General features: G+C 46.5%; 1 protein-coding gene across 2 annotated transcripts in view; it reads left to right on the top strand.

Annotated features, from left to right (window-relative positions):
• The window catches only part of CTIF (cap binding complex dependent translation initiation factor), a 137666-nt gene that overhangs the window by 21681 nt on the left and 88467 nt on the right, over positions 1 to 27518 (top strand). For both annotated transcript variants that reach the window (XM_015615207.2, XM_015615206.3), the window contains exons 3-6: positions 286 to 369; positions 15212 to 15285; positions 16111 to 16215; positions 20060 to 20135. In XM_015615207.2, coding sequence (XP_015470693.1) covers positions 286 to 369; positions 15212 to 15285; positions 16111 to 16215; positions 20060 to 20135 — 339 coding nt within the window. The remainder of the gene's footprint in view (positions 1 to 285; positions 370 to 15211; positions 15286 to 16110; positions 16216 to 20059; positions 20136 to 27518) is intronic.

Here is a 27518-nt window from a genome sequence, read left to right as displayed (position 1 = left end):
GATTCCAGACACTATCAGAGTCAGCAAGGAGGTATTGGGGCTGGATTTTATTGCAAAGCACAATATCAAGTGCCTCCTTACAGTTGTTCCTGCATCTTCTCTCTACCCACTGTCAGCATTTCCAAGCCAAAGCCTTTGGGATCATCCTCAAAAAGGAGGGAGTGCTGCACATGTACAGCGATGCCCGCGGCTGGACGATGTTTTCTGTGTGCTGTGGACTGACACAGCAGTTTTGCCCAGCCCAGCTATTATTTTACACAATCCCTTTTTTTATCCCTTTTGCAGTGGACGGCGGATTGTAGCGAGCAGCTTGATGGCAGCTGTTCCCCATCCCGAGGGAAGGGCTCGTCGTCTCACGAACATAACCAGGTAGGGTTTGTGTTTCGTTCCTCCTGCCCAGATCTTTGCTTTTATTTCTTGCACTGCCTCGCCTGGGAGGTGCTGCCAGCTTTCCCTCTCCCATGGAAGGGGGCACATGTTGGTGCTTGGCATCTGAAAGCTCATTCCTGCCCAAACCATGGGAAGTAGGCAGCATCCTGATATGCAGATGGATGCTTTCACCAGGAGCTTAAAAGGGAAAAAATAAGAGGAGTCAGATTTATTCCGGAAGACTTTCTTATTGCCACCTGTGGGGGGAAGCTGAGAGGAGCATCAGAGCTGACTTGGAAGCATGGGATGTAGCTGATAGGAGGGATCTTTGTGTAACTGGGCTTCTCTGTTGTGTGCTGCAGCACAAGGATGGTGTTACAGGGAAAAGCATTAAACAGCTGAGAGGGTGAGCTGGCAGAAGAAGCAAAATTGCACGTGCTGAGAGTCTGTGTTGGTCATACAGTGACAGGAGCCAGGTGTGAGTCAGTTTTGGTGCTTGGATATGGTGTCAACATGAGTGAGGAGTGTTTACCAAGCACTGCTGGAGATGGCTGTCCCTCCTCATGTGAGTACCCCCATAGAAGAGGGTTGGGTAGGGTGGAGGCTTGTGTTTGATCCTTGTCATCTGGTTGATGAGCTGCTGTGTCACCATGAGATCATCCGCTCTGTGAGAGCAGCACTTTCCTGAGGAGATACGAAACTGAGGGAAGGGGAAACAGCATTTCCAGTTGCTGTGGCTGATGGATGTCCCACCCAGAGAAGTGGCTTCAAGTTGGTGACTTTCATGTTCTTGTTCTGCTTATATCCTCCAGATTCAGTCTTGTGTGTGAGGTCCATGAGGAGGAACTTGGGACCACCTTACAGGGGTGTAAAAGAGGCCATGCCAGTCTGAGCAGGGCATGTTGCAGCTCTCATTCTGACCACATCTTCCTCCCACATAGAGCCATGCTGGAACTTCTTGGCTGAGGGATGGGGGCTCAGGAATCCCTTCCCTGACATGGCCCTGGGGTGCTGGTACCAACACCTGCACCCAACAAAGGCAGGCTGTTGTTGTGTAGGAGGGTGTGTGCTGAACAGAGACACTGCTTCAGATGAGCTCCTGAAGGTGCCAGACGGAATTGTGGATTTAATTTATTATAGCTTTGATCTGCTTCAAAATATTCAGCAGCAAAACCTCATCCAGGCTTCCTCCCAGCACTGCAGACAGCTGCTGGATGTTCAGCTGGGAGGCTGGCCATTTCCATCAGGCTTCCTTGGGTGGATCAGGGGTTTTCCCTGGGGAAGAAGGTCCCAGGCTCTTCACCCAAGGGCTCTGCTGATGTGTCAGTGGCTGGTGGGGACCACAGGAGGATGCAGGAGCCACGCATGGGTGTTACTTTCCTGATATCCCCCATCTGCCCGGTGCCATGCACTCTTTTGTTTCGGCTTGCATGGGTTTTTTTTGTTTTCCTGCTGGTTTTTTGGTTTGTTTTTTTTCTGTGGGAGTTAAATGTATTTGATCTCCTCCTACAGGGAGCTCGTTTCCTACACACAAACACCATTCGCTGATGCCCAAGCTGCTTACCCTGTGTTTGGGCTCTCTCCCAGCCTGCAGCAGAGCTAGTAATTATCTCTCTCCATGTTTGGCTTCCTTTAACTGTGAGTAACAAATTTTCCTTGGCACCAAAGAGGAGCTGCAAGCTATTGTTCCTCTGTCCAGGCAAGCATTTATCTCACTGTCACTGCTACATGAGTGAAATGCTGCTGCTGAGGACCAAGTGCAGTTTATTAACATTAATGTCTGTTTTCACTATACTCTTTCAATATTAAAAAAACCTAAATCATTAGTAAGATGTTTTTCTTGAATTAAAATTATCAATCACTTTTCAAACCTGCTAAGGGAGAAGCCAGCTAATTATTTCCCAATAGAAGAAAGGGGTTAGGTTTTGGGGGTGTTTATTTTGTTTTGTTCAGGGTTTGTCTGGTTTCAATTTTTTGGTTTTGTTTTGGGATTTTTTGGGGTTTTTTGTTGTTGCTGTTTGGTTTTTTTATGGGTTTTTTGTTTTTGTTTTTCTGTTGCAGTTTTTTATGTATTTGAAGGATTTGGGCAGAAAATGGAATTCCTAGTTTTCCTATTGTGTTTCCTGCTGAGATTTCTGCATTGCCAGTTTTAGTTGAAAAATACTTGGATGTGAGATTTCTGCTGGCTTCAGCTAATGTGAAAATGTGGGTTATGTATCAGTGACCGTGGTATGCCTCACGTGGTTCTAACCTGGCCATCAGAAAGGGCATTTATATGGAAATCTAGGTTAGTCCTGGAAATATATTCAGCATGTGGTTCATTTTCTGTGAAGACAGAGTAGTCCAGGCTTGATTTTTCAGAAGTAATTGGCTTCCTAAAGGTTATAGGGAAGCTTAGAGAGATGACTTTCCCATGCCTGAAAATCCCCCTATGCACCCCTGAGTACTTGATGCCTTTGAAATTCTGGGCTGTACAATCCAGCAAGGTTAAGACTAATAAAAGAATTTATTTTGTGTTTGTGTGTGTGTGTTATGCATTTATATATAATATGTGTGTATATAAGCATCTACTGATTGTTGTACAAGTGTGTGGCTGAGAGCAATTTCTGAATAAAATACAATATAAGGGTAAAACTGAAGTGTCTTGATGCAACCTGCAGTCCAGGATATTCCTATATTGTTGGTTTCTGATGCTGTTGGGTGTCTCTGGAATAGAGCACCCCAGACTTGCCCTGCTTTTGCACTACTTGGTGAGACATGTATTAGCAGCTGTGTGAGACTTAGATGGATGTCAGTTCCCATAGGCTGGCAGATGGGCATTCCATACAAAGCAGTGGCTTAAAAACAGAAAAAAAATCCCCCTGAAACCTCCTGGTCTGCCCAGTTCTGTGTGCAGGTGGCTGTGAGAGGATGGTCTGCTCATGGGGGAATCTCCTGAGATACATTTTGTGAACTCACGTGCTGAGGAAATCCTGGTCTCACAATTGCATTCAGCTCATCTGAAATTCTTGTTTCCTACTGGGACCTCTCTGTTTGCTGCACCGTGTGGCCATGTTCCACTAAACCCCCAGGAAGTTTGCCAGGTCTCACCACGTGTGAGCCTCTGGGGCAAAGACCAGGTACTCAAAATATTATTTGAGCACCTCACTGCCTCTATAAATGAAGAAGTTTTAGATAATGGAATAATTTTAAACGCTTTTATGTTTGGATTTTTGTTCTTCCCCAAAAAGAGCCAGTGGGAAGTTTTTATATAATACTTTATTTGCATTCCCCTTGTGAGGCTGTGGCAAGTAGGAAGCTCTTTGATATATTTCTGAGAGCAATTCATTAAGTAAAAGAATTCTGGTATGGTGCATATTGAGGAAGCCAGCAGAGCTCTTGGTACATGAAAGACCTGGCAGGAACTCCATCCCAGGCTCCCCTTATGTAAAGGGAATTAACAAAAACCAGAACAGCTCTGCGGGTTTGTGCCATTTCTCCAGGCGGTAGGAGAGGGAGAGCTGAAAATCTTCCCTGGCCAAGTCCCTCCCTTCCCCCATGGTGGCTGGCTGTCACCCATCATCACCAAGCATAAACCTGTGTTGTTGGCAGTAAACAGCACTTGCTTTCATTCCACTGCTTGTGTCCATGCCCCACCAGGTGCAGCAGGAACTTGGTACAGGGTTTGGGCTCTCAGAGGCTTCTGCAGTTGATGGTCATGTTGCCAATCCACTGAGCCGTGAAGGAGCAGGCAGGGTGTGTAGGTCACACGTGATGATCCCACACCTTGCTTGCAGCACTCTTGTCCTGTCCTCCCTGAGGAGCTGGTGGTGAAGGAGATGATGTTGTTTGCCATCCTGTTAAACCAGCAGAAGCAGCAGCAGGTGGTGGCAGGGTGGGGTGGTGGGTCTGCACTCTTGGGCCTTGGCTGGAGATCATACTGCCTGGAGTAAAGAGCATCCCTAACTGTGCCAACCTAAGAGCTCTGACAAGGGCCTGGAGGGACAAGGGGGAATGGCTTCCCATGGGAAGGACAGGGTTAGATGTGGTATTAGGGAGGAATTCTTGATTGTGAGGGTGGGCTGGCCCTGGAACAGGTTGCCTAAAGAAGCTGTGGCTACCCCATCCCTGGAAGTGTTCCAGGCCAGGTTGCTTGGAGCAACCTCATCTAGAGGAAGGTGTTCCTGCCCATGGCAGGAGATGGAATGAGATGAGCTTTAGGATCTTGTCATTCCATGTCCATGTCTTGTAGTCATGGCTGGAAAAGCTGCCATGTTGCCAAAGCAAAGGCAATAGGAGGTGTGGGGTGTTGTGTGAAGGCTGTCTCTTGGGTAACAGCAGATTTCAATGCACAGAGGAACTCAGTTTTAATGGGGAGTGGAAAAATCAAATTATCTGTGCAGATGTCTTTTGCAATTCCAGAGAATTTTTTATTTTTTTTTGGCGGGTGTCAGTGCTGCTTGGCTTCCTGAGATCAACCACCAGGAGATCCTCCCAGGTGGACGCAGCAGAAGCAGGTGGGAAGGGATCATGGTCTTGGAAAGGGGCCATGTCACTGGATCCAGATAACTGAAGTTAGCAGTGAAATTGTCCTGCTGGTTTAAGTCCAGTGACATCAGCAGGCAGCATGTAATACCCGAAATTCTTGGCTAACCACCTAGGGCTAGAGAGACAGCGGATTGGCAGGATCTCTTGACTAAATTTGTAATTAATTTTCCTTGTGCTGGTAGATAGCCTGTGCCTCACTTGAGTTGCCCATCCTTGGGTCCAGATCTGAAAGAAAACAAGAGGGATGACTCTGGAAGGACTTTTAGAAATTATAGAATGTAAAGGGTATGGAATGGACGTTAAAAATCACTCACTTGCCATAGGCAGGGCCTCCTTCCACTAGAACAGGTTGCTCAGGGCCTTATGTGCTGCTATGAGCACTGCCAAGGTTGGGGCATCCACAACATCCCTGGGCAGCCTGGGCCAGTGTCTCACCACCCTCACAGGAAAAACATTCTTCCTAGTCTAGATTTCCAGTCTAGATTTCCCCTCTTTCAATTTGTACCCATTACTCCCTGTCCTGTCACTACAGTTCTTGATGCAGAGTCCCTCTCCAGCTTCCCTTTGGGCTCCCTTCAGATTCTGGAAGGTGCTGTGATGTCTCCACACAACCTTCTCTTCTCCAGGCTGAACAACCTCAACTTTCTCAGCCTGTCTTCACAGGTGAGGTGCTCTAGTCCTTTTATCAACCTCATGGCCTCCTCTGGACTTGCTCCAACAGTTCCATGTTTGGGGAATATGTTTGGGGTTCTCCATCTCTTTGGCCTGCTCATGTCGTATCCCAGGGCCAGTTTCTAAACTGGATTTGGCTGAGGTTGTCCACCATGCTGAGGATCTGTTGGGGCAGGTGGGTACTGGCTGATGCTGCAGACACTGTTTTTGTGTTTCCAAAAGAGAAGGCAAGAGACAGACATTGGCTTGGCCAGTGAGTGCATGTATGCCTGCCTGATGGAGGAAGAAAGTAGAACTTCAGGTGGGGTGACCTGCTCATGACCAAGAGGCAGCTTGGAGAAAACCAGTCACTTTTCTGCCTTGGATTGCTGGGTGATGCTCCCTTGTTTAGTGAATGCAACCCTGCTTAATTATGGCTGGAGAGGACTTCGGAGAAAGAAATTAAGTCCTTTAGCTAATGTATAGGTGTAACTTTCTCTGGGACTTCTGTTTGGGCTTGGCCTCATGAAACAGCAGTGCCTCTTGTGAAGCAGACACCTGACCATGATCCCTTCCCACCTGCTTGTGCTGCATCCACCAGGGAGGACCTCCTGGTGGTTGATCTCAGCAAGTCAAACTTGTGTGTCAGGAGGTCTGGGAGGGAGATGCTTCACTGCTCTGCTGCCTGCTTTGGAGAACTGTTGCTGCTTACTGAGGGTGGGGGGAGGTGTCTTCTGGGCCTGGTGTCACCAGTGACTCACATGAGAGGACATTTTGTCACTCATTTTCCATTTGTGTAGAGAAGACCAGGTGGTGCCTGTCTGTCCATTGTAGAGCTTCCCAACACTTTTATTTTTGTGAGACTTGATTTACCTTTGAGGTCTCCATCTTTCTAGGTTTGGATGAACAGGTCAGTCAGTGCCAAAGGTCTGGGCAGGGAAGGGATGACATGGCCCATTTCCTCTGAGGCAGGGACAGGACCTTGCTGATGGGTTTCCATAGCATGTCTGGAGTTCTTAGGGCCATTCTGAGAGCCTTCAGTGTTCCCCTCCTCTTCATCCTTGTGTGTAAATGTGCTGTCTATCTAGCACATCCTTGGCTAGCATGGCTCTTCCGGTATTGTCCAAAAAACGCAGCCAGACAGGCTTGATCCTTTCCCACATAGTCCAGAAAGATCTTGTGAGCTCAACCTCCCACTTCCAAATCCATCAGGTCCTTCAGTCCTGTATTATCACACAAGTATAGATAAAACCTTACTTACCCTGGTGGAAGAAGAGCTCAGATTGATGTTTGGTGTCCCTTCTGCAGATTGGAGAGGGCTGGGGAAGGTGGACATAGACCTAGGAAGGGAAGAAAAAGCCAAAGGGGTTGGGGTTTCTGCATGACATTTTTATAACAGTTTCTGATGTTTTTACAGCTTTATGTAATACTTTGAGAAGAAAGAAGCTAGTAAGTTTATCCCACTAAGATATTTAGAGTAATCTTACGGTTGGCTTTGTGTTGATTTTTTTTAAAGGTGTATTTTGAGTTATTAAAATAATTAAGCCTTTGGTTTTCCTTGTTAAAATTGGAGTGGTTTTTCTGGACTAGGTCTAGGGAGATACTTGGAGCATAGTGGAAGAATTCTGCAGAGCGGGAAGATTTAGCAGCAGAACAAATTATGTGTGTGAAAACTTCCACAACAGAAAAACCTCAAAAAGGACCTTTTACACAATAGCTGTTTTCTGTTCTGACGAGGAATAAGATCATAGTTGAGGAAGTATTTGAAGGACACTCCACAAGTTGATCTAGGGATCTCCTGAGTGCAGATGTGAGACTCTTGTTATGCTGGGAATATCTGAGAAATTTTTTGGGGCCTGAGAACTCAGACAGCTTCCTGATGTTTTTCCTCTTCCCCACTTATGAATGCTGTACATTGAATACTGAAATTTTTACATACGATTGAACATGAATCCTATCCAGAATCTGCTGATACCTTCAGGACACTTAAAACTTGTGCTGCTGCCAGGGTTGATCTACATCTCTACCAGCACATCCCACTTCACCCATATTTATCTTCACTGAGAGCAACCACGTAGGTGATCACTGTGTTTCCATTTATGGCTTCGCACTGGGGAAACTTATCTTCTTTTTCTGCAAATAGGATTTTCAAACTTGCATTGAAGAAGCAGAAAATATTAACTCTTGAGCTGGCAAAGGCAGCCGGATTAATTAGTTCATGCCTCAAAGAGCTCATTGCAAAGGTGAAAATTGCAATGTGAGTGAAACATATGATTACTGCTAATTAAAATGCAAATGTGAGATTTGACAGCTAGTTTCCGAAGGAGGGCTGCTGGCAATGGTAATGTGCATGAGCCTGGCTGTTCCTGAGAAGGTGCAGAGCTTGGCCAGAAGGATTGGCATGGGTTTGAGCAGTCTGCGAAGGGATGGCATTTCCCCTCCCAGCCCCAAAGTGTGGCTCAGAGGTCCCATCTCCTGCTGGTGAGTGTAGACCACAAATGGTTTGTGGAGGAGCCCAAATAAGATCTGTGAGCAAGAGTTCAAGGACTGTTTGGGAAACTGGGAGAGACCAGAAGAGCCTTGGTTGATTGAGGGGACAGCAGAGTAACAGGGCAGAAGGAGGTAAGGGGTAGAGAGCTTCATGCCATTATAGCTGTTTCTTCAGTGTTTGTCAGCTTTGGCAGTCAGTTCTGTTCCTGCAGCAGGGTGGGTTTGTTTAGCAGGAGCTGTGTGTGGAGCATACGCAGGTAGTGGTGCAGGATGGAGGAAGGGCAATGCCACATCTCACCAGTGCCAAGCCATGGCTTTCTGCTGGGCTCCAGCTGCCTCTGGAGTCTGGGAATGGGGTTTTATGGGCTTTGCTATGATGCTGGTGAGGGGGTTTTGTTGCTTAGGTGGTCTTTTAAGGAATAATCATTACCTGCAGCCTCTCACCCACTCCTTGAGCATCACCCATGAGGCTGATGTGAGCAGCTCAGCTCCAGCAGAAGGTCTGCAGAGAGAGTCCATTTTAGCATGAAGTAGCTTTATTGCAGGACACAAAGCCACCAGAAATGTCTGGGATTGTTTCTGGGGGTCATATTTTCATTCCAGAGATTTCAATCCTCCTCAGTAAGGTACTAGTAAAAAGTTGTTCATATATGGTGGTTAGTCAGAAGTTTGAGGAAAATACTGAGCTTGGCTGTGCTGGTGAGTTTGAATGTGAGTGTATTCAAGCCATACTCAGTTTGGACCATTTGCATCTTCAGCAGACATTTCAATAGTTTTTACCATAGCAATTTTATTTTAAAAACTATTTGGTTTTTAGTGTTAGTATCAGTGCTTGATAAATGTAAGGAAGGTAAACAGGGAGAAAGCCCCAGGCCATGAGTTAGAGCCAGGAGACAAACTGGTTTATTAAAATCACCTGTGATTGTGATCTAACTGGTTTGTGCTGTATCCAGTGGCTTTTCTTGGTGGACATTGATGCATGGTGATACCTACAATAGTCTTGTTTCTTGAGACATTTTTATTGTGGCCAGCTGCATTTCTAGACTTTGCAACATCTTGGATTGTCTGCAGCAAACCACACCTAAAAGATGGGTCTACTGAATATAAGTGAACAATTTTTATTTTCAGTGCGTCTTTTGAAATAAAGGATGCATGTGTTGACCTGGTGCTACTGTAGCATTTGGCACAGAAATTTTGTATGTGTGTGTAAACAAGATGTTCAGTGTGTAGGATACAATTAATCCTTCAAACATCAAGCAGTGGAGGTGCATTTCACAACCACCTTTTCATTTGGTGCCCATGTCAAAGGAGGTATTTCTCACTCCTTGGGATGTCTACAAGGTTGGCTCTTCCCCAGGACTTACTAAAGTGGCCAGCCTGACATCCACCATGATTTTTCTTCCCTTCATGCCAATTGAACAACTTCTTTTGTGTTATTTGGTATTTCTCAGCCATTGGGAGATTGGGTCAGGGTGTGATAAGAGGGGAAGAAGGTGCTTTAACTGTCAGTGGAAATAAACACAACCTTTCCAATTTCATTTATATACAACTTGAAAACCAGATAATCACCTCTTTTGAAGTCAATACCACAATGTATTTGAACTTGCTTGAAACTTACTAGGTTATAGGGTGGAGAATGTCCAACTGTAGCGATGCAGAAACCAGCACTGGAGTGTTTTACTTCCAGTTCCTTGTGTTGGGTGAATTCTTCCATATTTCTTGTGCATCAAGGTCCATGCTGGACCACTGGGTAGCATCACCTTTAGCAGTTCAGGCTCTGCTGCTGTGCAGTTGTGTTCCCGCCTCATCCAAGTCAGGTGGCAGTGGTGCAGCTGGGTCCTGCTCTATGCCCTGAAATTAGTGACCAGTGGACTTGGCTGTCGTGTTCAAAAGCAGTTTGAGTGGTGGTTTGTTTTGGCTTTAAAGGCTGAGGTGGCCCTGCCCTTGCCTCAGCCCATGGCAGTGTCTGCAGTAGCCCCATGAGAACGTGAGACATGAGAAACCCTCCTGAAGTTGTCAGCTCTCACACCAGTCCTAAAACATAGGCTTCCCTTTGTATTTTCCAGATTTTTAGCATACGTGGAAGAATTGAATAATCTGCACTTTGTGATGTCATGGGTTTTCAGTCATTTTAGGTCACTTCAAAAGCCTTTCACAAGCCTCTGAGCAAAGCTTTTGGAGCAATTACCTTGACAATATCCACCTTTCTCCCCAAGGACCTTGTGGGGTATTTGGGTAGAGCTGGTCAGGTGAGTTATTCTGGTTTTCATATGAGTCATTATGCCTTGAAGGCTGAACAAGAAACCTGCAGTTTGCTTAACAGCACAACAAGTGAGAGAATAAAAGGGAACATCAGGCACAGCTCCTTAAGAGACAAAAATAGTTATTTGTGTAATGTGTCTTGTGGTGAACTACAAGAGTCCTCAGCCATGTGAATAACTGGACTCCAACAGTGGCCTCAGCAGTGGGAGAACCAACTGAGAAGTTTATTTGGGCCTTTTTATTAATGGAATGGAATGGAATGGAATGGAATGGAATGGAATGGAATGGAATGGAATGGAATGGAATGGAATGGAATGGAATGGAATATTTCAGTTGGAAGGTACCAACCGTGATCCAGTCCAACTGCCTGCTCCATTCAGGGCTGACCAAAAGTTAACAAAAAGCATGTTATTAAGGACATTGTCCAAATACCTTCAGCAGCTTTAGAGGATGTGGGGTTGATGAATATGCATAATTAATCCTCATGAAGATAGAGAAGGGGTAAGTATTATTTTTCCCCACACATGCACTAGAGAACTAGGGCCAAATCTTATCTTCCTCAGATCCTCCCACAGTGTCATCCCTTTGCAACATGTAAATGGAGCATGTTAAAGGACTCAGAGGAAGCCCCACAATCAGGATTCTGGTCATGGGCATGATTTTGTAGGTGCAGGCATGAGTGGCCTTAGAGCTGGAGCTCTTCTGTTTCACCAGGCCAGTGGTTTTGGAGTGTGTGGGACAGAGTAGCCCTTGATTAAAGCAACATGTTTGTGGTTTTCAGGAAGAGTGGGATCACAGCAGCAGTGGGAGCACAGGATCCCAGCTGGGATTGGGCTCCAGGCAGGGCTCTGAGTCCAGGTCTGGCAGCCACAGGAGAAGCAGCCAGTTCAGGCAATCATCCAAGGTGTATCTAGTAGTGACATGCTGAAATTGTGTCCTGTGCTTGCTGCTACTTGGAGGTATCCCCCTCAGGACATGTTTGTGGTGTGTGTCACACGTAGGCGTGGCTGTGTGTCAGCTGTGAAGGACACATTAAAGACCTGTTTAATTCACTCATGATGGGTGACCCACTGGGGTGTGCTGAGTGCCTTAGCATTGGGAAGGAAGTCCCTAGTCAGCTGGTTAAGTGCAAAGGAAATCAGGGTGTTTTTTCTGTATTTGAAGTCTTGGAGTATTTCAGTTTTGGGAAATGAAAAGATGTCTGTAATTATTTCCTGGCAGGTCTTCATTAGAAGTTGAAAGATGTGTGGACAGCACATAGATGGTGTCACATGGTGACCTCGAGTCCAGCTGCTTTCTGTGTGAGCTGTCTGCAGGGCTAGATGGGGAGCTACCTTCCTACCCTGCTAAAGACTGTAAAAGAATCCACTTTTATATGGGTTTAGGTGCATCCTTGAACTCAGACTAGGGATCATTCCTGTTAGGTTCAGTGGGCCTCTGTCCTCCTGTCTTCTCTTGGAGTCGCTCTCCTTTATGCACGCATGAGCACCAGTTGTGCCAATAGTGGATGGCAGACTCTGAGGTTTGGAACCAGTGGCCAAAGTCCTGGTCCATTCATCCATTTCATCCTCCTGAAGATCTTGAGGAAATATATTTTCCTTCTGAGCCATGCTGTGGTGGGAAAGGATCCACAGAATCAGGTTGTATCTAGAAAGTGATGGTCCTTTCTGGTGGGAATGAGACTCGACATATCCTTTCCTCTTTGAGCAGGGATAGTACTGTCTTCCTCAAAAATTCTATATTTTTATTTGTATTTTTCATACAAAAACTTGCAGTTTTCAACAAGGAAGCCCTGAATTGGAGCCTTTTCAGACAGTTCAGTATCTATCTCATCTTTTTTTATTTTCTACCAAAGTGCAGCCAAGGGTTGTAGGCAGCTGAGAAGGAGGAAATGTGGGGGAAGCTCCTCAAGATGAGAACTGAAAAATGCTTAGGTAATATATGGTGCAGGATAATCCCTGAATTTATACCAGGGACCCAGGTGGCCACTTGGTGTTGTTCTGTGTGCAGTGATGATTTAACCTAGTTGCAGTTGTGCAGCAAAGGGCATGATTTCATATTTGTTTTCTGGAGGATGGTAATGAGGAGCGGCAAGAGGTGGGACGCTGAGCTGGGTTTTGGAAAGCTGCTGCATGCATGCAAATGCTGACTTCGTGGGGAATTTGCTGAAGCTGCATGCATGGTAAGCAGCCAGAGTCCACGTGGGCCTGTCTCTGTTTGTGTGGGCAGCTCCAGGGGCTGGGAAGCAATGGATGGAGGTCATTTGTGCTCACAGGGGCAGGAGGACAGAGGTTGTGGACATGCATTTAAACCACACTGTGTGCAGGATCTGCTTTACTGGATGTCTCATCCCTCAGAGTACTGGTGTTACTCTTGAAAGCGTCTCTCTCAATTATCATTCTGAGTGAATTAATTAATTTTCAGCAGTACTAACTCCTTCTCAGTGAAAAAGAGTATCTAAAGATGAGGGTTGGGTCACTGAGAGTTTCATGCTAAAATTGCTGATGGTTATAATTGCAGTCCTGGGGGGACTGACAGCAAGTCACTGCTTTTCTTAAATACATGCAAATTTTAATCTTTTTTTTTTTTTTTTTTTTTTTGTACCTGGATTTGAAAATTGGCTTTTTGAAGTCTTATTATTAAGTTTTGGCACTGTGCTGAGAGCATTTTGGTAAGCTCCCTGCAGTACAGGGCTGCACGGCTGCTCCCTGTCCTGTGAGCTGACACAGAGACTGGTTCTAAAGACAGGTCATAGAAGACCAAAACACCAAAAGTGTCTTGAAATGTCCACAGTGACTCAACGACTTAATGACAAGGTGTGTTGTCACTGGGCCCTGGCGCCGCCTTTGTGGAGTCTGGCTGATGCTTGGAATGTCTCCAAGAGGTTATAGGCACATCTTCTAGGAGGACCAGGTTTGGGTGAAAGTGCCCAGCTGCTGCCTTGGACCTGCCTGACCTCCTCACCATCTGAAATAATTTGTCTGCAGGAAGAGGTTTCTCTTCCTTGTGTGACAGCTGTGATAACCTGCAGATGTGTACTTCGATTATAATGCTTCTGGATGCTTGTAAGGGTTTAAAAAACTAATTCCTCTCCTTGGTGGGAGAAAATTGTGCTTGCATTTGCCTAAAATAAAAAGCTCCTCTTCTGTAACTTATCATGAGAGTTATTATATATTTCTGGTAGTTTGTTTCTGAACAGAGACATGTCAACTCTGCAGATCCCCAGGGGTTAAAATCATAATCCATAAACCCCTTGGAGAAGACTAAAAAGGGAGCAATGTGTCTGTGTTTGGAGTTTCTGGTGTCTAAATTGGTTGTGCTGGAAATGACTGCAAAGTGTAAACCATCTGTTCACTGAGGACGTGTGTCCCTGACATTGGTTAGGAAAGTGTTGCTCACTTTGTGAACAGATTGAGCTCTGGGACTTCATTAAGAAATGGTCACATATTTTATGAGTTTCTAATGTCTTGGTTAATATTAATAATACTTGAAAATGACAGAAGTTACATGATGGGGAATAGATTAATTCCACCTTCTCTAGCATGTGTTTTGCAAGAGTGGGATCATTTGGACCGAGATGCTTAAATAATCTGAATATGTGCAAGGTTATGAGTAATCTGAATAAGAAATGTTGAGGGAAAATTGGTTAATATGGGATTCCCTATGTGAAATGAATTCAATCCATCCAGACTGAGTCAAGTCTAATTTCTTGAATGGTCTTGAATGGCAAAATCCAACCTGATTTACTTCAGCTGTAAAGGGCAGAGAGGGCAGCCCTCTTTGTGCAGGAAGCACATGTGAGGGCTGATGACTGTAAAGGGGCTTTGAGTAACATAGGTGAAGTTTTTTGCTTTAGATGCTCCTGCTTTGGGTTGTCCATTTTGACAAAAGCAGCTGCACAGGAAAGTTCAAGGTGTTTCGCAGTCGGCTGGAGGTTTCTTATAATGCCCGTGGGGAAAGGCTCTGGGGGTGCTGGTGCCAGTGGCTGGACAGGAGGTGGGCAAGAGACCAGTGGCCCCTGGGCTGTGCCAGCCAGGTGTGACACAGCCCCAGGGCAGGGCCCGTCCCCTGTGCCGGCGCTGCTGAGGCACCTCCAGTGCTGGGACAGCTCTGGGCCCCTCAGCACAGGAGAGACACCGAGGGGCTGGAGCGTGTCCAGGGCAGGGAACGGAGCTGGGGAAGGGGCTGGAGCCCCAGGAGCGGCTGAGGGAGCTGGGAAAGGGGCTCAGCCTGGAGAAAAGGAGGCTCAGGGGGCCCTTGTGGCTCTGCACAACTCCCTGCCAGGAGGGGACAGCCGGGGGGGTCGGGCTGTGCTGCCAGGGAACAGGGACAGGAGGAGAGGGAACGGCCTCAGGCTGGGCCACGGCAGGGACAGGGGGGACATTAGGAGGAATTTTGTCACAGAAAGGATTGCTAAGCATTGGAACAGGCTGTCCAGGGTGTTGGAGTCCTCACCTGTGGAAGTGTTCAGGGAATTCCTGAATGTGGCACTCAGTGCTCTGGGCTGGGTGACAAAGGGGGTTCAGGCACACATTGGGGTCAGTCTTAGAGGTCTTTTCCAACCTAAATGATTCTGTGATTTTGTGATTCTCAGCCTGCCCCCCGGACCTTGGTGGATTGTGGTTATGGACATGGGGCAGGAGGACAGGGCTGGAGTCAGAGCTGAGCTTGTGCCTTGTCTGTTCCATGTTGTGCACAGCTCTGTGTCCTCAAGGCTGAAACTGTCAGTCCTTGCCTTCATGGTGCACTTTTGCAGCAGGTGAGGGGTCTCTGCATTGCATGGATTCACACAGGAACACAGGATCCCTTTTGCAGAGCCAAGACACCTCCATGGCTGGTGGGAGAGGCTGTGCCCTGGTCAGGACAGCTCCATGTGCCTCCCAGCAAGTAACCATCTTTCCATCTCTCCTAGAATGGCAACAAGGAGAGCAACCTCGACATGCTGGGCACAGACATCTGGGCTGCCAACACCTTTGACTCCTTCAGGTAAGCTGGTTTTAAAATGTTTTAAGAGAAGGATGGACTGTGCCTTGTATTAGCCCTTGCCAGTGTGTTCACCCTGTTGGTACCCAGACACCAGAGAATACCCTGGTAGTACTGACATCACTGCTCCTCCCCATCCCCATTTAGCCTGTGGCACCAAGAACAATCTTTTCAAAGCATCTTGTGTGCTTTGGAGGGGCCAGTGCCTGGGTTTGCAGTTTAAACACCTGAAAACAGTACCAGTACAATTACTTGTAGTCACCCCAGAGCTGCACAGGCAAGACCTGAATCAGCTCTGAGCTGCTGCTCTGGGATTTTACTCTGCCATTAGTTGGAGGTAGTATCGTGTGTTTGCTTCTTAGCTGCTGGGAAGAACTCTGCCCAGCCTGCTGTGTCAGTGTGGAGAAAGCAGTGAAATATCCTTTCTGTCCAGTTTTATGCGTAACCTGCAGGTGTTGAGTCACTGGAGCAGACAGGTTGTGCAGGACCAGAGAGAACATCATTGCATGGACCTGTTGCGATACCCTCTTGGTACAGAGAGAAAAAAGACACCTTGCAGGGTGTCTTCTGTATCAAAATTAGAGGCTTAGATCAAGCCACAAGAGCTCAGCATACCTGAAAAACAAGAAAAAATGAAAAGAGATGCATCAGTGTGAGGACTGGAGGCTCACATCCACATGCTCTGCAGCAGGGAGTGGGGAGTGGTGCTCCCAGAAATGCCAGCTTTCCTTGTCTGCAGGCTCTGATGTGCCCTCTGCTCTACAGCTCAGTGCTGTTTAATTAGTAGTGGACTTCCTTTCTCTGTTTTTCCCTGTTTTTCTCTCCTAGTGGTGCAACGTGGGACTTGCAGCCTGAAAAACTAGATTTCACCCAGTTTCACAGAAAGCTGCGAAACACCTCCAAACACCCATTGCCTCACATAGACAGAGAAGGGTGAGTGCTGTCTCTGCAATACTGTGCTCTCCAGGAAGGTCTCTAACTTCTCTCTTGCTCTAGGAACTCTGGCTTGGTGGCACACCTCGCATAGAGGATAGGGAAGAAGCACTGGACTGTTTACAGAATTTGAGAAGACTATGATCAGTCTGTCTGGCTCCTCTATCATCCAGTTCTGGGCTGGAGTGGAGTTGTTCCCTGTATTTTTGCATTGCCTGATAGATCTCAGTCTTTAAATAACTCTGGTTCCAAGTCTCCCAGATCCCGGTGTTCTAAATTTAAACATCTCTGGATACTGGAGGAAAGATCCTGGCTTAGTGCTGACCTGGTTACAGTTCCTGTGAATGACACTCTTCTTCCCAGCAAGAGTTCAGGGAAGGAGAGAGCATCAATGTGTTTCATAAAGCTGTGAAAACATTCAACAGCTCCTTTTTGGTTGCGACAGCCTCCACAGGCTTCCCTGGTATTTCTGGATTCCTTAGTGGTTGTTGGTTGGTCAAACCAAATAAACCTGTGCTGGCACCAAGTGGCTCACAATTGTTGCTTAGATGGGTGTCACCATTTCCCTGCAGGTTCTGCAGGTGGAGAAACAATCACTCCCTGACAGGAGGGTGCAGCCAGGTGAGGGTCAGGCTTTTCTCCCCTGTTACAAATGAGAGGATAAGAGGTAAAGGCCTCATGTTGCAGCAGGGGAGGTGTAGCTTGGATGTTAGCAGCAGTTTCTTCACTCAAAGGGCTGTCCAGCCCTTCCGCAGCTGCTCACAGCTGGGCTGGAGTCCCCATCCCTGGAGAGATTTAAAAACCACGTGGATGTGGCACTCAGGGACATGGGTCAGTGGTTGCCTTGGCAGGGTCAGGGGAATGCTTGAGGTGATCTTAGAGGTCTTTTTGAACTAAAACAATTCCATGATTCTACAGGTCAGGTTTTCCTCATGCTGTCACACAGAACATAGAGGAAGGAAAAAATTAGAACAGGTCTACAAGATGAGGTTGCAGCTGATGTTCCATCACTGCCATGTTGTTTGTAGGGATGGAAATCTTCTCTTGGAGACATTTTTCTGCTGATAATTTGGTTTTGCCAAAGTACTGGCCAGTGCCATATCCCTGGTCTGCACACCTTGTTTAGAAGACAAGTTTAGAATTGTTATTAGAACAGTTGATGGGAAACAATTAGAATCATTCAGCCAGGCCAGAAATCCCATGCCAGCCCAGGGTCAGTATCTGCAGGTTCCTGCACCATACAGGGACAAGAAGACTCAGACAACCTTTTTTTTCTGCTCTGTAGGTGAGGTATACTGCAGGTTTATAAAGAGCATTTTTCAGATGTAACACTAAATTTCTAAGTCACTAAATCTCTTCATCAAGTTCAATCCCATTTTCTCAAATGAGTTTGAAAAATGAGATGAAGGGGCCCTCTGTAAAATAAGATACAATGTGCTTCCTCTGTAAAAGAAGATATAATATGTTCCATGGTTGAAGGCATTTATCAGGTGATCCTGTCAGTGACACCTGCTCTGTGCAGGGAGGATGGAACAGGGTTGGTGGTGCTGTTTTCCTCTGGTTCCTGAGGTATTGTGAATGCCCACATTGCAAACAGGTAGAGGAGGCACTGTGGAGGTGAGATATTGAATCACTCCTAAATATTACAGCTGTAAAAGTGGAGTAAGAATTAGTGTATCTGCAGAAAACTTAAGCAGATGCTATCAGCACAGAACAGTGCATGTCCCAAAATGTGTTCCAAGTAAGTAACCTGGCTAGAACAGAGGAAGCACAAAGAAAGGCAAAATTGTTCTTATTTTTTAGCTTCTAAAGCTGACTGTGTTGTGCATTCATCAGCTCTCTGTGCTGAATCTGTGCTGAGATTCAGCTTGCTGAGCCTCCATGAATCTCCACCTGCTAGCTAGGCATTTTCCCCTCTTGCTTGAATAGGAAGCTCTTTTTAACAATCTGGCTGTGCAGTGAAAAAAATAATAGGGAAAAAGAAAGGAGTATGCTGTTCAATGTTTTCATGTGTTTTCAGCAGTAAAAAAAAAACATTTTATTCCCGATCAGTTGCCCAAGGCTGGCCATGTAGCTGCATCCAGTTGTGTGACCTCAAGTGACTTTTGGTTGGGTGAAGCATTTTCCTCCAGGCAAATGCTGTTTGGTGGCATGCTGAATAATCAAAAGGGGAGCAGTTAAGAAAAAGTGAAGAACTGTACCGTGTTTCTGACCTGAATATATCTACCTTTAATTTCCAGTGCTAGCTCTTGCTTTGCTTGTACTCCAGATCAAACATCCTTTTGTAGCTGACGTTTTCATTACAGGTATCTCCCAAGAACATGTATCACTTGAGTTTTTCAGGTACTCTAAGGAATTTCTCTACCACCTCTTTGAAATGTGGCTGCTGGTGCTGCCCATGGTCCTGTAGCTGCGGCACATCTATGCTATCTCTAGAGGAAAGCTGTCTTCATCCCCCTAATCCCTGCCTCCTCTTCATCCCCTGCCTTTTAGCCACAGTTCAGCATCAGAAATTCAGCCTGGGATGGTCCCCACCCTTTTCAGATGACCTCTTCCTACAATACACGTGTGTTTTGCACCTGCAGCTGGCATTATTTGTCCCCAGATGTGTGACATGGTTTTTCTCATCTGTATAAATACATGTATATAAATATTTTTTCAGATGTGTGTTTCTGTATGTGTATGCACATTATATTTTTACCTTGGTAAGTCAAAGTCAGGATTTCATCTATGATGGAAACTCAGTTGTTGAGCACTTCTAATTTCCAATAAATACAGAATCACAGAATGGTTTGAGTTGGAAGGGCTCTTCAAGATCACTTAGTCCAACCCCCCTGCCATGGGCAGACACCTTTTACTAAACCAGGGTGCTCAAGTTGATTAAGGTTAATTAAATTGCTTCCCTTCAGCTTGCTGGTTTTTGAGTCTGGTACTTCAGCACATGCCATTCTTCTAAATTTCTCCTCCCATTTTTTCTAATTACAAGATCTGTTATTCTCTGACTTTTAGGCACTGATTACCTGGGTCTGCTGCTACCACAGTCTCTACTGTATCTTATTTAACAATATCTTACTTCTAACTGAGAAAAAATATTTTATCATTCTTGCATAATAAAAAAGATCATCTCTGCTGTTTATGAATGAAGAAGGATGATACTTATTGACCTTTTTTTTATTTTTCCTGTATCATCTCAAACTCTTTGCATCCAGCTAGTAATTATCTTTGGATTGGTTTTTTCCTTTCTTGTTTCACGAAAGTCGGTGAGCTGACAATTCTGTGTATGGTGTGTGAATGCTTGACTTCTCATCCCAATTTCTTTGTCTTTCAAATTGTCTGTTTATATTTATATCGATAGCTGCTTCCTGTCTGAGGTGTGTGTTTGCTGATTTTCAACACCTTTCTCAGCAGGGGAGCTGGAGCTCCCATGGAGACCAGCAAATGAGCAATGCTTCAAAGGAAACGTTTTTCATTACTCCTTTTGTGCTCTCATTTCTGCTGTCCAGGTGGGCTGTGCTTTCAGTTTTACTCTGTCTGGAAATCGAGTAACCCTGGGCTCAGGAATGCCTTCGGTTTTCTCACTGCTGCTACTACCAAAAGTGTTTGCAAGCTGTGGCAGATGGTGCAGGTGGAGAGGACTGAGCAGAGCATTTAATTTTGTATTAACAGCTTTACGCCTACGTGGGAGTGTTTGGAGGCACAGCACACTTGCTCCAGAGAGAGCGTCTTTGTTTCCATGAGAGGCCTTTGCCGTAACAACTGATATTCCCCTTGTGCCTTAATAGAAAATTAACTGTGTCTCCAGCGAGTTTTCACATGCTTTTGTTTTGTTTTCTTCTTGTCACAGGCTTGGAAAGGGGAAATATGAGGATGGTGACAGCATCAACTTGAACGACATAGAGAAAGTCCTTCCAGTGTGGCAGGTAGGTGATGAGGACATCTGCCCCTGCCACCGTAGGGACCAGCAGCAGTGCCTTCCCTGCCTTGTGTTCCCTTAGGAACCCCCCTCAGGAGTGGGAAAGCTGCTGGGCTGTGGTCTTTTGGAGGCTGGGAGGGAGATTTGTGCCTGTGGTTTCAGGTGTTAGTGCTGGGCAAGTGCAGGTACCACTCAGACTTTGTTGGGAGGTGATACACTGAGAGCAGTGTATACCTATATATGTATATATGTGCATGTACACAGGGCTCATATGTTGAAGAAAAGGAGATTTGGAAAAGCATCAACCCATCCTGACAGCTCCAGAATGAATTGCTGTCAGGAAGCCAGCAATGCCTGTGTGCTGACACAGGTATTGCTCCTTTGGGGTGGTGCCCCTGCATATATATATACAGTGGTAATCCATGTGTGTGTTTTCTCCAGCCTGTTCTTTCACCAGATCTCTCTTTACAGTTTTGGCAGTTCTGGTTAAATGACCTCTGATGCGTGCATATTGGGGAATAGCAGGATGAGACCCCACAGTTCAGAAGTCAGGTTGAATAAGTCCATTTGTCAGTATCATAGAGTTTTCCATTTTAGTCATTGAAGGAGCTGAGTGCCCTGAGATAGGCAAGTTTCTGAGGATGCTCAGGGTGTTTTGGCTGAAACCTCTTTGCCTCCAGAGGCAAGGATGAAAACATCCCATGTGCTGTGGTAGTGTTACCCTTTTCAGTGCTGCGCCAAGAGCTCGCAGGGCTTCTTGCTCACACATCATGTGAGGAAAAGCTTTGCTTGTCCTGCAGGCCATGTGACAATCTGCCTTGCTGTTTCTTTTGGGCGAGCCATTTGGCACTGAATACGTGAAGGAGTGGAGAAGGGCAGCTGACTTTGGCAGGGAGGAGCACTGCCTGCAGCTGCTTCCTGCTCAGCCTCTTCCATGTTTGGTATGTCTGGACTTTAGGTCACAGGGTAAAAACATCAGGTTCAGCTGATGCAAAGCTCATTAATTCTGCAAAATAATGTTAGTTTCCCTGGGGAAAAATTGGAAATGAACAATCAAACTGTCTTTGGTGCTAGGAGTTGATTACCTTCAAGAGGGTTTTAATCAACAGCTGTTAAATAAGCCAGGTCCTCCTGGTCTGGTTATCATTTCATTGTGTCCTAAGAGTGCATTGAATACAATGAATTAATTCCAATATATACGTTAATATCTGGCTTAATTGTTAGTGTGACATCTCTAAGCTGGAAGACATAGTGGGAATGCTAGATTTGATGTTTTGTTTGTGCCTTGGGGCAGGCTCGTGCAAGTGCTGCATTAATTTGCAGACTTGCTTACCTTGGCACGTACAGCCAGTCATATGTGTCTGTGGGAGCTAGGACCCAGGTGGCTTTGGGTGAGGGTTTATCTTGTGCAGCATGGACAAGTGAAATACTTGCAGACAGCTGGTTTAATCCTGACATATCATTGTTAACTGGATTTGAATGCAACTGTGCAATGCTGACAGTGATTTTACTGCTCTTTATCCCTTGTTTTAAATGGCTCTGTGGAGCAGTGAGGGGGGTGGCATAAGGGAAGATACTCCCTTGTGTGAGCCTGTGGAAGGAAACTCCCTCACCCCATGGGGCTGGCCCACACTGTTATTGCATGTGTTGCATCCTGAAGAAGAGGCTTCTCAGGTTGGTGAAATATAAAATCTTGTTCTGTCTGTGTTTGAGAGCTCATGGGTTGCTTACAGCAGGCATGCACAGATGGAGGGGCAAATCTGATCATCCTCTAGCCCCACTGTGCTGGTCTGAGCATCCTCCAGTGTGACTGAACCAGTCCAAGCATCCTCCAGCTCAACTGGGGTGGTCCAAACATCCTCCAGCAGGACTCAGATGGAAATGTTTTGCTGCTGGGTGTGCTTCAGCAGCCATGGAAAGGTTAAAAGCACCACATTTGAGAGAGGTAGGGAGTCTTGCTTGCAGGCTACTTGGAGATTTGTGTGCCTTTGGTGTTAAGGTGTGATAGACACAGGACATGAATCTAGAATTAATCTCCAGTGTACATCCAGGTCTGTGTGGATATCTATGGAGACATGCAGAGATGTCCCTAATTAAGCAGAATATTCTGGTTTTCTGGGGGTTGAGCAGACTGCTCTGGATATCTGTGTGTTAATATCCCTATACATGACTTTTTCTGCTGGAATCTATCAATAGTATTTTAACAAAATATTGAAAGGAAAGTCTATGACTATTTGGCAATTGAAAGGTGGGAAAATAAAACAAAATAAGCCCAAGCTACCTTTCCCCAGATTCTCTTCTTTTGTTTGGAATTCGTGCATCGCAGTCCTTGGGGATGCTCTCACAGCACGGCGTGCTCTGCCATCTCGTGGACATGCACAGGCTTCACAACTCCTTCACCGTAATTTGAAGCCTTCTCTTGCCCCATCCTTTCAAAATCCATATGAGGTGGTTTTTTGCTGGTGAATAGGTTTTTATTTTTGAAAGCTTCATAGCTAGGAGCTCGTGAGGTCATTGCCTTGGCTCAGCTCATGAGCCATAACCTCTTCATCTCTCCTTACTCATAAGAGTCTGCAGTAGAATTTGGGCAGTGATTCACCAATGTGCTGCCAAAAGTGACTCTGCTGAAGGTAAGTGTTCTCCATTCATAAGATCTGCTTTTTACTGCGCACCAGGGAGCATCTCCTGTGTATGGAGGCACAGCTCAGGTGCAAAAAGAGTCTTTATCATCCTCGCCATTTTCACGTCAGCTGTTTTGTTGGAGGAGACCACATAACCACCTTGGTGTCATGAAGATGTCACAGGGAGGGCAGAGTCAGTGCCTTTTGCTTTTGCTCCCTTTGGCAAATGCTTGGGAAGTCTTTCAGGCTTAGATGTGTCACATCCAAGTACTCTGGTCCCAGATTTAGTCTATAGAGTCCTTGGCAAACAAGCCCTTGGCAAAATCTGCACTTCCCAGAGAAAGTAACCCAGGAGGTCATGTTCTGCCAGATCACAGGAATGGAATGGCTTGGGTTGGAAGGGACCTTAAAGCTCATCCCCTTCCAACCCCCCTGCCAAGGGCAGGGGCACCTTTCACTATCCCAGGTTGCTCCAAGCCCCGTCCAGCCTGCCCTTGGACACTTCCCAGGAATGGGGCAGACACAGCTTCTCTGGGCAAGGTCCGCCCCGCTCCTTCCTGTGGAACTGCTGTAACTCACAAAGGATGCAGGAGGCTGCATGTCACAGTGGTGTGCTGTGAATGCTGCTAGACACAAGCAGAGAGTTTTGAGATGTGTCCCAGGTGGTTTCTGGACTTGTGTATTGCAGAGTTTGACTTTCAGTTTGCTGGACTGATGCCTTTGGGATGGGCTTGCCCTCCTTGGAATGCTGGGAATGTGCCTTCACTGCCCAGCTGCTCCTTGTCTTGTGTTTTAGAAAGTAGAAATGTGGCACTTCTGAAAGGCATATTTGGCTCTATTGTTGTAATGAGATAAACTTGGAAGATGGCATTGATAAAGTTTGCTTTGGCATCTTGCTGCCTTCAGCTCATCTCCTTCCGTTTCCTTACTGATTCTTGACCCTTTTTGTCATGTGCTTGCAGTTACAATAAACTGCTTGTTTCTCTTCTGGCTGTGGTCGTCATCCAGCTTCCTTGTTGGAAGAGAAACAAGAGAGAAGCTCCCTTGGAGGGAGAAAGGCAGACTCTCTAAGTTGTTCACATTCCTCTTAGCACCACTGTGTTCCTGGTTTTGTCCAAACAGGATTAGAAGCACCAGGATTCCTGATCCGGTTTGTAGTTCAGCCTATAGGTACTTAGGGAAATGGATTCATTATTTAAACTCTTTTCTTTTTACACATGGCTGTGTTTGAAAGCAGAGGCAACCAAGCTGCAGATTCTTTTTTCAGCTTTGATGTTATACTGCTTTTCTCCTGGTGCTGGAGAACCACTTGAATTGAGGAACCCACAGGCAACCCTGCCCATTTTCTTTAAACCCCTCTTCTCCAACAAGCATTTTCAAGTCAGACCTGACAGTTCAGTGTGGAGATGGTGTGAGTATGACCTGTGTATGGGCTGGTCACTTGGGGTTCCTGACCCAGGTGAGGCATGGACGCACTGGGACATGGTTTGTTGCACCTCAGTGTAGAGATCTAGGAGAGGCTGGATGATTTCCATCTGAGGATACACATGTCCCTTCCCTGTCAGCTCTGTAGGGTGCAGAACATCCAGTCCCCATGTGGATTTGGTCAGATATGGAAGGTTCCTGAAGAGAGATGAGCTAACCCAGGTGTCCAGGGGGAGGGGATAGATCATGGGCAAGCAAACCTTCTGTTGTCACTCTGCAGGTGAGGAGGGGAGATCATTGTCCAGCTGGTGTGAGGGCTTGTTCCTGAATCCTGCAGATCCCTGATCCTTCCAGAGTGGTGGTAGTGGGGAACAGGTCTCTTTGGAGCTCACAGGCAGGTCTTTGGTAATGTGGTGTTATTTACTATCACCATATGGAGTTGTCACCTCACCACCTCCTCTCTTGCCTGCTCTTTCTACACTTCAAGGCTGGGCAGTCCTCATTTTACCCAGCACATTAGGCAACCCAGATTCTTCCTCTTTCACAGCCTTGGCTGTGAAACGTGGCCCTCTTCTAGCAGGCTGTCCTGTGCTGGTGGATCTGGGGTGCGCTGATCCCTCTGCCTGGCATACCCTCACACTGGGAGTGTCCTGGTCGATGTGGTGTGTGCCCCTTGTGCTCTTTGTCCCTGCGGTCACTCACAAGGTCTAACCCTGATGTCCTTTATGTGTCCACCACTTATGGAAAGGTCAGGGTGCCTCCCTAGGAGCCCCAAAAAGGGGGGATTACTTCTCCCTGTCCCCACTTCCTGCTGGATTCTGCCCAGAGTATGTGGGCACAGCACTGCCTTCAGAAGAGGTTTCTGGTCTGACAAGCCCATATCCCAAAGGTCTTTCCAATGCAGTAACAGCTAAAACCACTGTGGAAAGTCCCTGTCAAAGAGCCAAGACTTACTTGAGTATAGGTCACAATGTATTGGGCGTCAAAGCTCTGCTTCTGAGTAAAAAGCTTTTGGTTTGCCGTGGCTTCCGGTGAGACACGAGCTGTCTGTGGCACTTTCTTTGTTGCATTTAACCCAACTGACAGTGGCCATCACCTGAGGCAGAGAGGGCAAACTGTGCTTGTCACCTGTAGCCCCTCCAGCATCACTCCCCTGCCAGACTTGAGGCCACCATTGCCAAGGAAGGCAGATGAGGTCATGGAGATCTTCAGAGAACTGGAGAGGTCTGGACCAAGACTGTGCAGGTCATCACCTCACAGGTTCCTGCAGGCCTGCGCTCTGGTGGCAGAGCACCAGATCTATGATCTGGTGATCACTATGATCTGTGAAGGTTATAGACCCTAAGGGTTTTATCAGATGTGCAGGAAAGGCAAGATCTTCTAGTAGGTTTTTCAGATTATGATGGTCTTTCATACCACAGAATCAGAAATTGTGAAGTTGGAAAAAACCTCATAAGATCATTGAGTCCAACCATTTTGCCTGCACTGCCAAGGCCGCCACTAACCCATGTTCTCAAATGCCACATCCACATGGCATTAAAATCCCTCTAGGGATGGGAATTCCACTACTGCCCTGTGCCAGGGTCTGACAGCCTTTCCATTAAGAAATGTTTCCTAATATCCAGTATCCTAATACCATGTGATAGACTTATTCAGCACATAACACTGGAGAAATGGCCAGGAACTTTGATGTTTCCATTATTATTTTATAGTTATCATTATTATTTTTCTCATTATCGTTATTATCATTACCACTATTACAAATATTATTGTCATTATCATTGTCATTATTATGGTTATTGTTGTTGTTGTTGCTATCATTATTATTATCGTTATTATGGCTCAGAGTGGGTTGCTGATTGTGGAAAATGAGATGGGCTCTCCTTTCTCAGGGCTGCTGTTACTCTTCTGGCTGTCAGGCAAACATTGCATTCCGACTCATAATTCCTGGGGGTGTCTTCCCAACCTGGCAGGCACAGAGATCCTGTTTTGTAGTGGCTCCTGGTGCTGGTCAGCTGCTCAGAGCTAGGCCAGGCTGCTGTGCTTGCCAGGGTAGGAGGCACTGGGATGTTCTCACACGCCAGTTGCATTGACTGGTTAAGGGTTTGGGTTTGGGATGAGCAGGGAGGGAAGGCGGAAGGGACAAGGGTGGTTTATGCTGCAGCTCTGAAGTTTGGCAGTGTTTGGTGGCCGAGGGGACAGGGGAGCCTTGCAGCACTAGAGGGCACTGCGGCCTCGCTGCAAGGCCCTGGAACACTGCTCTGGGATGAGGACATGAGGCTTTTCCAAAGGCTTTTTCCAAGCAGAAACCCCTCTCTGCAGTGTCTCTCTCTCCTGCACCAGGCCACACTGCTCTCCATGCAGATGTGTCCACCTCGGGCTCGGAGGGCATTTCCAAAGTGGGGAAACCTGCAGGTGTTTCTCTGTAACTAGAGCTGAATTTGGGTGTGAGCTGCATTTTGGCTTTGAGCAGAATTAAGTTAAAGCTGAAGGTGTCTGTGAGCCCCTTAGTTTCCAAAGCCCTGAGGAGGGACTGGTTCTTAGGGGTTAGGTATGTCCCATCTCACAACTCCCTGGAAATCCCACCTTTGCCCCCACAATCCTCAACTCCGTGTGTCTCCCACAGGATGCTCTAGCAGGACTCTGTCTGGCACGATGCTCCTCGCACCAGAGCAGTTCCAGGTGTGCTGAGGGGTTCTCCCTTTCTCTTGAGGTGCTGCTGCCCTGTCAAGGGTAGGATGTTCTCCTGAACACCCACATTTCCACCTGTCCCTGTGCCCCACCTACCTTGTTGTACCCAGCCCCACGCTGGCCTCAGGAGGAAGGGAGATGGGCACCGTGGATTGCCCACTGCTGGACCCTTAGACCTCAGTTTGCCAGCCACTGGTTTGTACCACAAAATTAGATAAATAATGGGATGTGGGTGGCTTTGCAGCTTTTCCTCAGGCTGAGATGATGGAGGGGTGGACACAAAGAGATGTTGGGACTAGGCTGCGCTTACCAATAGGAAGTGGTGGGTTTGGGGTTCATGACCAGGGACCACAAAGAAAGAGGAGTATGGGAGAGTTGTTCCTGGGAGGATGAAGAATAAAGATGCTCTGTTTTACTTTTAAGGAGTCTACAAGTAGTTTTAGTCCTGAGAACTGCAGTTTTCTGAGGAATTAACTGGTTTGGGCAAGGGGAGTTTTGCAGAGGTATAAATAACAGCTCAATAGGCATTTCAGGCTCAGAAATGTCACCATATTATGCTCTGGCTTAAACACACCAGGGAGCTCCTTGGATTTTTCCCAGCTTTACAGCTGGCTTCCCTTTCAAAAAGATTTGCTTTTATGCAGCAATATAAT

This window comes from Parus major, chromosome Z (assembly GCF_001522545.3).
Source record: "Parus major isolate Abel chromosome Z, Parus_major1.1, whole genome shotgun sequence".
Lineage (NCBI taxonomy): Eukaryota > Metazoa > Chordata > Aves > Passeriformes > Paridae > Parus > Parus major.
This window is presented reverse-complemented; position numbering and strand designations above follow the sequence as displayed.